The sequence below is a fragment of the Petaurus breviceps genome, unplaced genomic scaffold (genome assembly GCF_028583685.1).
Source record: "Petaurus breviceps papuanus isolate PSGF00001 unplaced genomic scaffold, PetGlider_PUasm1.0 688, whole genome shotgun sequence".
NCBI classification, from domain to species: Eukaryota; Metazoa; Chordata; class Mammalia; order Diprotodontia; family Petauridae; genus Petaurus; species Petaurus breviceps.
Genome location: NW_027186457.1, coordinates 20,368,880 through 20,382,566, shown reverse-complemented (window position 1 = coordinate 20,382,566; position 13,687 = coordinate 20,368,880). Strand labels below are relative to the sequence as shown.

Here is a 13,687-nt window from a genome sequence, read left to right as displayed (position 1 = left end):
CAACCCCCACACCTGAAATGCACATCTTCTTCAATTCCACCTCAGAGAATTCCTTCAAAATATGACTAAAGCACTACTTTCTGTGTGAAACCTTTCTTGGCTCCCCAACTGCTGCTTGTGCTCTCTCTCCTCGACTTCCTCATATGTCTTTAGCTGAGCTAGAGAAAGAAATGGCAAACCACTCTAGTGTCTTTGCCAAGAAAACCCCAAATGGGGTCATGAAGAGTCAGACAGAACTGGAATGACTGAAAAAAAAAAACAACAGCAAATCTTTTATTTATTTTGCATATCTTTATATGTGAGCATGTTGTCTTTCCTAATAGTACATAAGTTAGTAAGTTCCAGAAACTGGATCTGAACCTATGTCCTCCTGATTCCAAGCCCAACTCCCCCCCCCACCCCCATGATGTATTTCATATTTATTTAAATATGCACCGTATGCTCCTGAATGATAACATGCTCAATTCTCTTCTGAGGAAATTTTTACTATTATTAATTTTATTTCCTTCTTTCCTTCCATGTCCAGTGGATACAAAGACTAGTCTTGGGGGTGTTTTACTGTATCCCACACTTCACAAGCATAACTTTTGTTCACATTTCTCCTTATTTTTCCCAGGGAATATACACTGTATTTTATGCTATGATGATCCTCTCAGATAACAGTGCTCTCTCTCTCTCTCTCTTTCTCTTTCTCTCTCTCTCTCCCTCCCCCTCCCTCTCTCTCATGACTTCATATTTACTTTGTATGTATTTCACATTTATTTTTCTGTTGCCATTTTGGATCCCTCCAGTTTTTTGTCTTTGTATTCACAATATCCAGCACAGTCAATTGCCCATAGTAGGATTTAAAAAATGTTTATTGAATGAAGGAATGAATAAACAAATATACCAGAGTCTGGAGACTACTTTTTGCCCAACACCACTTCACACGCTCCAAAGCTTTAAAATTCTCCATAGTAGCTAACCCCAAAGTGAAAACATGATTTTCTCAGTTGCCCATTCAAATTGCCAGAGAAGTAGACAAACAATTGGTTTTTAAATTAGAAATAGTTTTAATTTTCATTGATATTAAGACATGGTTGAACTAATTATATGGCTTAAAGGTAAGGTCAGAATTCTGAAAGCATTCAAGATGCTAAAAATAAAAGTTAATGAGAGTAAGAAATGAAAATTTGCATCTAAGAGTAAGGTTTTCTTGGGTCTGTGGAACCTTCTATATTAGTATAGGTTCTCCAGGACATAATCGGAGAGATATTTGATGGCTAGCATAGTCTCTTCACAGGTTGCTCTAATCTGAGATTCAGGAAGCAGGAAACCGTATCTTCCTGTGTCCCGGAGTTCGAAGGTGAAAGAGTATTTGATACCCTGGTCATAAGCCCAATCATCAGAGCCTCCAGCTGCAGGATCTGAAATATGAGAAGAAATAGACCCAGAATGATTGAATGAATCAGTCAACAAACATTTATTAAGCTTAATAAGTACTAAGTACTGTGTTAGATGCTGGGCGTACAAAGAAGGAAGCAATCCCTTCTTAAAAGAAGTTTGTATTCGAAGGAAGGTGAAAACAAGTCGATATGCAAATATAAACAACAAAACTATTAAGTGAATGAATACAAATACACATAAAGTAATTAAATCCGATTGAATCCTGAAGAAGATATTGCTTAGGCTGCATTGTAAGAGAAGAAAAGAACTCATGGGGTGAGGGAGAGCCGAGAATGGATGACAATGTTGAGATTATGAATTTGGGAGACTGGAAGGTTAGTGGTGCCTTTGATAGAAATAGAGAAGTGTGGAAGAATGGTATGCTTGGGGTGGTGTGTGTGTGTGTGTGTGTGTGTGTGTGTGTGTGTGTGTGTGTGTGTAAGAAAATGAGTTCTCTTATTGACATACTCAGTTTGAGATGTCTCTGAGATTTCCAGTTTAAAATATCCTACAAGCTATTGGACTGAAGCTCATGGTAGAGGATTGATTGATCAAACTATTTCTCTCCTGTCTTTCTGTCTGTCTCTGTCTCCTCTGTCTCTCTCTCTTTCCTAGTCCCTCTTCTCTTGTCCTTCTGTACTATCTCTCTTGGTAATTTTATCAGCTGCTATGGATTTAATGATCATCCTGATGCAGACTAATCACAAATTATGCACAAACACACAATGCATACATATATGTATGTCTCTACATATACATGTGTATATACATACATATATATGCAGATAACTCAGAGATTTTATACATGTATGCTATATATTTGTATACAAACACATATATATATATACATACCTACCCATGTGTGTATATACAAAGAAATAAATATATACATACATATGGGGAGAGAGAGAGACAAAGAGAGACAGACAGACAGAAAAAGAGAGAGACAGAAAGAGGGTATCCTAAAAGAGTTCAATTTAAACTTTAATAATTTAAAACTGTTCTAAGAATTCTGGAGCATGCTGTCGTGTGTGTGTGTGTGTGTGTGTGTGTGTGTGTGTGTGTGTGATCTTCATGGAGATGATAGTTAAGCCCATGGCAGCTGAGGTTACCAAGAGACACCTGTACAGAGGGATAAGTGAGAAGCTAGGACAGAGCCTTGGTGAATACTCACAGTCAGGGGGTGAGATTGGGATGGGGAGCTGACAAAGGAGACTGAGAAGGACCAGTCATGAAGGAGGAGGAGGAGGAGAATTAGGAGAAGTTAAGTGTCATCAAAACCCAGATAGGAGAAAGTATTGAGGAGAGGAGGGTGGTCAAGGCTGATGAATGCAATAGATAGGTCAAGAAGAGTGAGAACTGAGAAAAGAAGAGATCCCGGCTATCTTTGGAGAGCAGGTTCCATTGAGTGATGAAATGAGATGCCAGATTGCAAAGGGTTAAGGGGAAAACAGGAAAACAGGACTTGGAGGCATTGTATCTAGAAAGGAATTAGACTGAGAAGAGAGGAGAAATATGGGAAGACAGCTTGAGGGACTAGGAGGGCCCAATGAAGGCCTTTCAAGAACAGAGAAGACTTGGTCACAGTTGAAGGCAGTAGGGAAGGAGCTGGTAGAGGTTTATTATTTGAGTGAGGGGGGATGAATGAATAGGAGGAAGATAAAAATTCATCTTCAACCAATAGATTTTCACTTGCTATATTAAATTAACCAAGAGGTATCATTGTATTTTGGAGAAAAGGTCAACTTTGGAGTTAAGAAGACCCTGTTTCCAGGCTTGCCTCTAGCTGTATGATCACGCATGAGCCCTGTAAACTCTTGGTGTACTAGGTAATATTGTGAGACCATGATTTACAAACGAGTTGCATGCTGTGACTGAGTTCTCTGTGCTGGTGGAAACATAGGTTAAAACACACAAGCAAACCAACAAACAAAATATTAAATCCACCAGAATTTACCTTGCTATTCATAAGTGATCAAATGCATAAAACAACATGGGACAGGGATAGTAACTTTTTTTATTCCTGTGATAGTAACTTTAAAAAAATGTGGGGGTACGGGAGGGACATTTTGAGGGTTTATAGGATCATAGACACAGAGTCAGAAGGATTTTTAAGGTTACCTTTTCCATCCTCCTACTTTTGCAGAGGCCCAGGTTGTTAAGTGTGTGCAAGAATATATGGTCCATATACACAGATACATAGACTACATTTAAAGTGTCTCCCTATATATAAATAGCACATTAATACATACTCTATATTTTGTATAGAAGATGGTTATAATCATTTGTAAGGATTTAAAAAACCATTTTTTCCGGGGTTTTCTTTTCTAGGAAGCACAGAATTTTAAACAATAATTGCAGTATAGAAATTGTCACCAAATTCTAGAAGAGCTCAGAGGAGTAATTGCTTCCATGGTAAAAGCCAGTTCTTTTAGGGATTCCCTGGATGGGATGATTAAACATATCTGTTTCTTAGTAGCTAAAGTTATGTATATAGAAAATTAAATCCATTGTTAAAAAAGAATCAGAATATGTACATACTAACTTTGTATTTCACATAAGCTCACTGGTCCCATGATTAAAAGAAATCTAAAGTAAATCAGGTAGCAAGCAATTCAGAATAAATTGAAAATATGACGTGCAGATCATGTCTGTGTTCTCACTCAGAAGATATCTAATCTGCATTGTGTTCACTGGTGTCTGAGGAAATAGCAAGCTATCTAGGTTTAGCATATGGTTCTGTGGTTTGAAAGGGGGCTGCCACCCTCCTGCACCACCCACATCCTTTCTGAAACAGAAATCTGATTACAATTCCATGTTTTAGACAGAAAAAAAACCCCAAACATTCACAGTTGAGCTGAAGTCACATGCTACACATTTTGGAAGAGAGGGCTAAGCTGTCAGCCAGAAAGGGCTGTGGATGTGCTTTATTTACTTTAACTAACATTTGCTGGTGGGTACAGGGGTAAACAAGGCACTCACAGATAGTTGTGGCTCCTGGACCGTAGGTATACTTTGTATTATGCAACGTCGCCAGTTCTTTGATCATCGCCTTGGCCAGGGTGTTCTGTGGGGGGAATCATAATGAAAGAAAATTCAGACACTGAAATGGTACCATTCATATTTCTTATTTCTTTCTTCTAAGTTTTTTGGGCAGTCTTCAAGTACCCCAGGGACCTGATATGATTATGTCCTAGTGAGGGAGGTAGATGGAAATAATAACATAATGTTCATCTTAAAGAAGAAGCTGAGATAAAGAAACTGAGACTCAGAATTTTGGTGACTGGTTTAAGTTTATTGTAAATTTATTTGGGTGCTTGGTGGTGATCTATATTTTATTATTCATTAAGTACTTTCTCTTTATAGATGTGTGGGCAATGCTTGCTCATCTTGGCCCCGGAATTATTTAGATTTGTTTTTTTTTAATTCTTATTAGGCTTGAAAACATGAGGCTATATAAATCAACATTCCCCAAACATTTTATTTATTGATGATCAAAGGTCAATATGCTAAGAAATTTCTTATGCCCTTAGGTTTAATTTGGCACATATTACTGGCCAGTAGAATTGGCAAGAGCAGAGAGTCAGAGCCAGGGGCTTCTCTATGGCTATGAGAAGTTTCCCACATTTAAGATACTCCATCTATCAGCTCATACATTTTCTCTGGCTGTCTGCCACCACCAGAACGTTCTCCTTCCTCAACTTCACCTACTAACTTCTTTGGTGTCCTTTAAGTCCCAACCAAAATCCTATCTTTTGCAAAATTCTTTCTCAATTCCTTTTAATTATAATACCTTCCTTCTGTTAATTATTTCCTTTTCATCCTGTGTTGTTTGAATATTGTCTCCCATTAGATTGTATGCTCCTTGAGGTCAGGAACTGTCTTTTGCTTCTGTTGGAGTCCCCAGTGCTTAGCATAAAGTAGGTGCTTAATAAATGTTTATTGGTTGATTGAACTCCAGAAAAAACTAATAGCATCAATGGGGTATGGCTTTTAAAGACTTTTGCAATGCAGCCTAGACTATTTTAGAATGTTATCATACATCACTCCCCTTCCTGCACACTACAATCCAGTAAAACCAGCCTTCTTCCCATTTGTCATGTATGATACTCCATTTACCATCTCTATGCCTTTGAGCAGGCTGTCCCTCATGCTGGGGATGCCCTCATTCCTCACCTCTACTTCTTAGGATCCTTTATTTCTTTCAGAACTCAGTTTCAGTGTCACCTTCTAGATGAAGTCTTTCCTGATCTCTTCCTGCTCCTTTCTAACCACCAGAACGCTTTCAAGGAAATGATTTGTATTTATTTAATATATTCCTATACGTGTGCATGTCGATCTGTTCCCTTCCCCTCCTTAGAAGTTAGCTTCTTGAGGGCAGGGGCTGTTTCCCTTGGGTCTCTGTGTTACCAGTTTCTACTTGGTGCCTGGCACATAGTTATGGTTTAATAAATACTTGTTGATTGATTGAATGGGAGGGAAAATGAAGCCGAGGTTTAGCAATAGTAGTTATATGAAACTTAATGAGGTGGTGTGGAAACTTTAAGCAGAAAGGACTTGGTAGCCAAAGTAATCTTCAGGACCAATCTAGAAATACCTGATCATAGTTGGAGGGCTCTGTAGAGCTCAGTGAGTCTATTTCTTCATTTTACAGATGCAGAAACTTAGAACTCTGGAGAGGGGAATTAACCTGCCCAATGCCACACAGTAATATACTGTATATTCAATTTACAGTAATATACTGTATATTCAATACACAGGTATTGAATAGCAGAACTAAAATGACACCCAGGCCTTAGACTCCCAGGTCAGTGCTCTTTTCTCAAGATCATGTGGCCAATAGCACACCATTATCCAGGACCTCTTGGATCTAGCTCAGAAAATCTCGAGTCTGGCAGATTAGAGACTGGCTATGCATTGCATTTCCAAATGTAGGTCATTCGAAGTTAGGTATAAAATGTTGTTAAGAATTTAATTGTATTGTGCTGTTTTAGAAGCAGTATTATACTTTAATAAGACCCAGAACTCTTTGGCTTTCTAGTTCCAACCCCAAAGATGATTTCCCCAAGAGAAGCAATACATTAAAATGTTCTCTTACTTCCACTGACATACTGCATATTTGAATGAATCATTTAAGCAGTAGAGCCTGAATGGGTCTTCTGGGAAATACAGATTGGAAAAACTGATTGTTTACTGCTACAGAATTAACTACAATTCATTCTGCTTATAAAACTAGCAACATTTCCTAGTGCAGGAACATCATTGCTCCTTGTACATAAGCGGGGATAGGCAGAGGAAGTTAGAGATTGTTAAAATAAAAAAAAAGGAATAATACAATTAAGGGGGAAAAAATGACAACTGCCCTGATTCCTTGTTCTGAACTCAAAACCAGCTGAGTGAAATGAAGATCTGTGTGAAGCCAGTCAAGGGTTTTGGCAGCTCTGGTAAGGAAAGATTTAATGTTTTACTGAACAAGTTACGAATTTGAAGGCTTGAAAAGAATTGTGAAATCTGACACATGACTATTAGACAAAGCCCTTGAAATGATTCACCCCAAGCTGTAGAGCGAACTCACTGATCATTTCAACTTTTCATGCTTTGCTTGCCCTAATTCCCAGCTAGAGAAAGATACTCATAGGGTTAATGGAATCAACTGTGATTATTTTCTCCAAAATGGGGCTCATAAGAGTGGAGAAGGGGATGAGCATCTATGTAGTATTACTATTGCCAGGCACTGTGCTAAGCACTTTTACAAATATTATCTCATTTGATATTCACAACAATTCTTGGATGTAGGGTCTATTATTCCCCCCCCCCTAGAAATAAGAAAACTGAGGCAAGCAGAGGTTAAGCAAATTATCTACGGGGTTATTGTTCTCATTCAGTCATTTTGGTCATGCCTGCCTCTTTCTGACTCCATTTGGGGTTTTCTTGGCAAAGATACTGGAGTAGTTTGCCATTTCCTTCTCCATTTTACAGATGAGGAAACTGAGGCAAATAGGGTTAAGTGACTTGCCCGGGAATACATAGCTATTAAGTGTCTGGACCTGGATTTGAATTCAGGTCTTCCTGACTCCAAGCCCAGAGCTTTATACACTGCACTACCATCTGCTTCAAGGAATGTTAACTACGCAATATTTATTATGATTAATTAGCATTTTTAGAAAGAAGAGGAGGAAGAGAAATGGTAGTAGCATTAGTATTAACATCCTAGACAGGCTATACAGTGTAGTGGAATTAAACATGATTTGAAATTTGGAAGATCTATATTCGATCCCCATTTCTGTCACCCCTTGGTTTGGTGGCCCTGGACGACTGTTTTCATCTCTCCCTCTACACCCCAGGCAACTTTCAAAAAGTATAAGCTTCCGAGTAATTGATGATCTGCACTGATAGAATTGTCCCTCAATAGGAGCTGCCCCCCCAAATCATTATTATTTTATCTAAATTCAACGAAACCACTAGATTTTGGTTTTCTCATCACTCATTGCTTCAAATTCCAGACACAATGAAATTAGGATACTGTCCAAGTATTAACTAATCCTAAAATGCTTTGGAAGACAATTTCTTGGATGGGGGAGCAGTGTGGTAGAGTGGAAAGAAGAGTGGATTTGGAGTGCAGAGGCCCTGGATTTAAATCCTAGCTCTGGGATTTCAGAGGCAGCTGGATGGCACAGTGGTTAGTGTACTAGGCTTAGCATCAGGAAGACCTGAGTTCAAATGCAGTCTCAGACATTTACTAGCTGTGTTACCTTGGGCAAGTCACTTTAATCATTGTTTGCCTCAGTTTCCCCAATTGTAAAATGGGAATAACAACAGTCTCTACCTTGCAGGGTTGTTGTGAGGATCCAAGGAGATAATATTTGTAAAGAAATTAGCACAGTGCCTGGTATCAGTCAGACAAGTGCTTATTCCCTTCTTTACTCACTAAGTATGTGATCTTAGATCAGTCACTTTTTGGGCCTCAGTTTCCTCATCTGTAAATTGAAGGTATTGAATTATCTGACTCTGAATCTATAATTCTATGTGTGAAACACTGATGAAGCACTAAGGATTTTTTTTGGGTAATTGATGGCCTGATTCCCACTGGCTCACTGGACTATGATTTTCTCCTACTTGTCATTCATCAAAAGAAGGTTTCAGTCATTTTTCTGTGAAGTTAAGCTTCTGATCCTACACATGAACTTCCAGTCCTTTCTAGCTACTTTCCTGAGGCTTTTCTTCTGTTCTTTTCTTTCCTTTAAGCACCTAAACCTTGAATTATATTTTTGGTTTGTTCTTAGGAATACCATTTTTTTCTGAGTTATTTCTGAAACTCCTAAAAACTATGAATTCTAAGATTTAATTTAAGTCCATTGCACTCTTCTCTTGACCACACACACAGAAGGCTTAGTTTTGTACATAGGAGTTTTTAATTTGATCTCATCTTCAGATATTTTACTTACCGGATATATCCTCTCCAAAGAGGCACTTGTGATCTCTTCTTTCCTTTTATCATTTTCAATCATAATTATGATTACAGTCTTAAAAAAATCAGCTGTTTTCAGTTGAGCACTTCTTAAACTGTCTGAGGTTGTAAAATGATAACCAACTGTTTCCTGAGCATCTCTAGGTATCTTTTTGAAGTAGCTTATTCTTTGATGAAACATAAACTAAGATAGACATGGATTGGATTGGCCAGTGTGTTACTGGCATTACCACTGCCGCCATTGGTCTTACTAAGGCGACCTCATGACTTTAGTTTAATCATCTTGTTTTTAAAAAATCAACTCATCTCTAGTTTCAATGCCTAGGCTTAGAAGAAAGCAGTCCAAGTGTGTGGGTAGGGCCAAATTGGAGAAAGAAATGACAAACAACTCCAGTATCTTTGCCAAGAAAACCCCAGGAAGGCGTCGAGAAGAATCAAACAAAACTGAAAACGACTAAACAAGAAAAATGCCAAATGGGGTTTAAAAAGACTCCAGGATGGAGTTGTCTGAATGTGGATGGGGGCCACCTTGAGTTTGTTATAGTAGATGCAGTAGTGCAGAAATGACTCATGACTTTGGTTGGTGGTTGGAGGATAGAGCTTTGGCGTCTTCGGTGGCTGGTTTGCCTAGTGCCTGGGATGCCCCATGATGATCCAGGACGGGAAGAGTGCTAGGGATGGAGTCAGAGGCCCTGTGTCTGAATCCTGCCTGTTACTAATTACCCAGGTGATGGTGCTCAAGTCATTTAACCTTTCAGCCTCAGTATTTTAATTTGTAAAATGATGGTATTAGATTAGATGATCATGAAGGGCCCTTCCAGCTAGAAATCTACGCTTCTAAGATTTTATGATTTAGAGCTGGAATGGGGTCCCTAAAACGGTCTAGTTCATCTGATCCTTCATTTTACAGATGAAAAGCCTGAGGCCTGAAGAAGTTACCTACCTAAGGCAAGTGTACACATGTGTAACAGGGCCAAAGATCTGAACCCAAGCCCTTTGATTAAACATTCAGTGCCCTTTTCACATCATCACCTGCCCTCCATGTTGGCTTCGGTTCTGTGCTTTTCTATCTGCAAGATCAAGCAAACTCCAAAACAGGTCCTTTAGGATCTGTGTGTGTCACAATTAGCAAACTATGATACTTCAAGTTTTCTGCACCTGATATATCCTGATTTGTCTTTTTGAGGAGATCAGAGTGCTTAATCAATACTAGATTTTATTGGAGACACAACATGTCTAAGGTTCTCTGTTTCAGAGAGATAGTGTGTGAGGGGTACACACCCAAATAGAGGGTCTAACTTTCTAACAATTACAATGATAAGAGCTGCCTTTTGAGGGCTGAGCTCCCTCTTACTGATAGTATTCAAGTGGAGTATGGGCATTGCTTGCTAGGAATATTTTATCTTTAATTTCCCTTCCTTTGGAGAGTCTCTAATTTCATGAGGGCTGACAGCTAAATGAGTTGCAGGAAATTCTCACAGAGCTACTGATGGTGTAGGGAGTAGGATGCATTTTTGGCAATTCTTAGTCTTACATTCCCTTCTCCCTTCACAGTACTATGATGCCATTCATGGAAAATTTCCTATTCTTGGCTCGACAGAAGATTTGCTGGAGCAAATTTTGTCCTTCAGTGAAGGATAAAAGCAAATAAAATGTAAATCAGGTCAGACACAAGCCACTTACAGGTCAGGGCCACCAAGGATGTCACTCCAAGGCATACTATATTTATTTGTACCTCTGAACTTTTGCTTATGCTATGCCACCTGCCTGGTTTGCCCTCTTCAGTTCCTTCTTCATATATAAATAAATGGATCTTGGGTCTCTATACTTTCCCATTCAAACCTCATTCCTTTTTTATTATTATATTCTGGTTCTAAAAAGATATGCTGGTCATGGGAGCTGAAAAGAGTTGTAAATGTCACATACGTGTTCACGACTCAGCATTTTATGCTTCTGCTGTCCATTGACAAGCAATTATTAAGCACCTTCTATGTGCCAGGCGCTTTACTAGGTGATGGGTGTTGCCCATCATCAGAAGAAAGAACAATCCAGTGTATATTTCTCCTCAGTCTCAGAATGCCCAGTTGGTAGAGTATAGGATTATATATTTAGAGTTGGAAGGAGACTTATAGCTTCATTTTAAGAATGAGGTAACTGAAGATCAGATAGGTTAAATTATTTGTCCACGATGACATAAAAGCTGCAGATCTTCTGACTCCCAGTCAATCTTTCCATCCCACTGTGCTATTACTGTCCCTGGCTTATAGACTGTAATGCCCCTCACCCCTTACTTGCATATACATCTGAGGCTTCAACCTTAATGCTGTCATATCAGTCACAGCAGTGACTGGCTCTTATAAAATTCTCCAAATGCATTGAAGGAATTACTATGAGATCAGAAAAGGAAAATCCCCTGAAAGCAACAGCACATGGCTAAAACAAACCAAAGCCCAGTCAAGGAGATATCTTTGATGTCAACTGAACCTGATATATTTAACTTAGGAAGGTGACAAATTCTGAAAATTAATTTGTTTGATATTATTTTTAAACAATCAATAAACATTTATTAAGGACCTACTATGTGCTAAGTAGGTACTAGGCTGGCAGGAGATTTGTCAAATAGTGGGCATAGATTATCCCTTTTCTCCTCCAGTAGTCTTAGTGCCCTGGGCACAAATAAACTATAGATGTAAATGATGAACTTTGCCCCATGGTGGGATGTAACTGATTGGTATTTACATGGAGACATAGCTCTTTTCTCAGAGATCTTGTAAAGGAAGTTGGAAGCTTAGGGTCATTCAGAAGACACAGCTAAGTAGACACTAATGGTAAATGGGGATATTTTTCTTCTGCCTTTATATCTCCAGGGTGTACCTAACATAGCTTCTAACACAGTGAAAACTTGGTAAATGCTTGTTGATTCTTTGACTGAGCGACTGATGACATCTATTTGCTTGAGGTAGTTCCAGATGATCATGGCAAATGGAGACAACAATGGCTTATGGCTAACGGAGTTGGGGCTATGAGGTCAGGGATGCTGGAAGGCCCTACCTGCCCCAGAATATTTCATCAGCTAGCTTGCCGTTATGCCTGAAATTCTACCACTAGAGTAAAAGCATGCCACAGTTAGAATGAGTTATAAATATCTTCATTAACTCCAGTAGTTTCAGAATCACATGGTTGGAGATGTAGAGACTGTCTAGTCTAACCCAATTTTACAGATCAGGAAGCCAGACTCTAGGACTGGTATTAGTCCTTCTTGTGATATGAGGCTCTTTGGCTTTATGGTGAAACTTATGGACCCCTTTCCTTTAATGATGTTTCTAAATGCAAAAAATAAAATACGAAGGAGTAAACAGACAAAAAATAAAAGAATCCAATTCAGCCTTCAGAATGGAGTGCTAAGTGGTTAGCCACCTCGTTATGGGTGTTTACACAAGATAATGCAAAAAGAAAGATTATCACTAACTGCAGCTTCCTTCTCTCTCCAGGAACCTTTTTCATGTAATAAGAAATGACTAATTCTGAGATAAAATAAAGCAAATTTGACTTTTGCAGTTCTGGTTGGAAAAGAGAAGCCCCTAAGACCTCATGAACAAAAGCCAAGGTCTGAGCACGAAAGCCTCGAGAAAACAAACATGTTTCTGAGAAAAAAGGGCAGTCAAAGGGCTTAGGCTTTTATTAGGAGGCCAGAGAGTAAATGAGGGAAAAGAATGAGGGGAGAGCTTGGCTCAGGAGAGGAGGAACTGTCAGTCTTTAAAGGCCCTGTGGGTTGTGTGAGAATGCTTCCCCTGATTTAAAACAACTTTTCCTTCTTGGCTGATGAACGTACATTCTTTTGAAACTATGTAAAACTGGGGGCAGGGGGAGTAGAAGAAGGGTGAGTCAGCTGTAGTCATGTAGATACATGCTGTAGTCAGCCAGAGATATGTACATACAATGCATCCCACTGCATGCATTTACTCTGGTGAACAGCCAGGTTCCTTTCCAATAAACATTGAAAAGTGCTGGGTAATAGAGATGAGCTAGCCCACTTGTATTTGAGGCTTGAAGAATGTCTCTGGCTATTTATAAAGAAAAATATGCAGGATTCTGTGAAAGCTTCAAATACCTTTCACCAAGAATATTTTGGAGTGGTCTTATCCTTATTTCATGTAAAACAGAGATAAAAAGCACAAGCATGAACTCTAGTTCATTTCAGGAAAAATCAAATGAAAATAATGGAAGAATACATTGGATTTCATACTTCTGTTAGATAATGTTGAATCCTTCATACCTCTGCCCAATTAATCTTCTGAAACATCACTTTCATTGTATCACTCCCCTGCTTAAGAATCTGTAATAGGCTTGAAGCATACCTCGAATTGTCTAGCTCACCTTTCCAATGGGACCTTATCTCTTCCTACTCTCCAACATGAATTTCTGAGTCTGGCTGGTATCTTTTGTTCACCTATAATCTTTTCTCACTCTTTTCTTCCTTTTAACCTAGTCTCCTCCAACACATACATCCTATATATCTTCTTTCCCATTCTGACTACTTTTCATCATGTACTCTGGATTTACTTTGTATGTATTGATCTCTCTCTCTCTCTCTCTCTCTCTCTCTCTCTCTCTCTCTCTCTCTCTCTCTCTCTCTCTCTCTCCCTCTCTCTCTCTCTCTCTCTCTCTCTCTCTCTCTCTCTCTCTCTCTCTCTCTCTCTCTCTCTCTCTCTCTCTCTCTCTCCCTCCCTCCCTCTCTCTCTCTCTGTCTCTGTCTCTCTCTGTCTCTGTCTCTCTCTCTCTGTCTCTCTCTCT

General features: G+C 39.0%; 1 protein-coding gene across 1 annotated transcript in view; it reads right to left on the bottom strand.

Annotated features, from left to right (window-relative positions):
- Window positions 1-1,032: 1,032 nt before the first annotated feature.
- The window catches only part of CPB1 (carboxypeptidase B1), a 47,170-nt gene continuing 34,515 nt past the window's right edge, over window positions 1,033-13,687 (bottom strand). The window contains exons 10-11 of the mRNA XM_069104716.1: window positions 4,408-4,492; window positions 1,033-1,406 (exon numbers count right to left, since the gene is read on the bottom strand). Of these exons, the coding sequence (XP_068960817.1) occupies window positions 1,219-1,406; window positions 4,408-4,492 (273 nt within the window). The 3' untranslated portion in view covers window positions 1,033-1,218. The remainder of the gene's footprint in view (window positions 1,407-4,407; window positions 4,493-13,687) is intronic.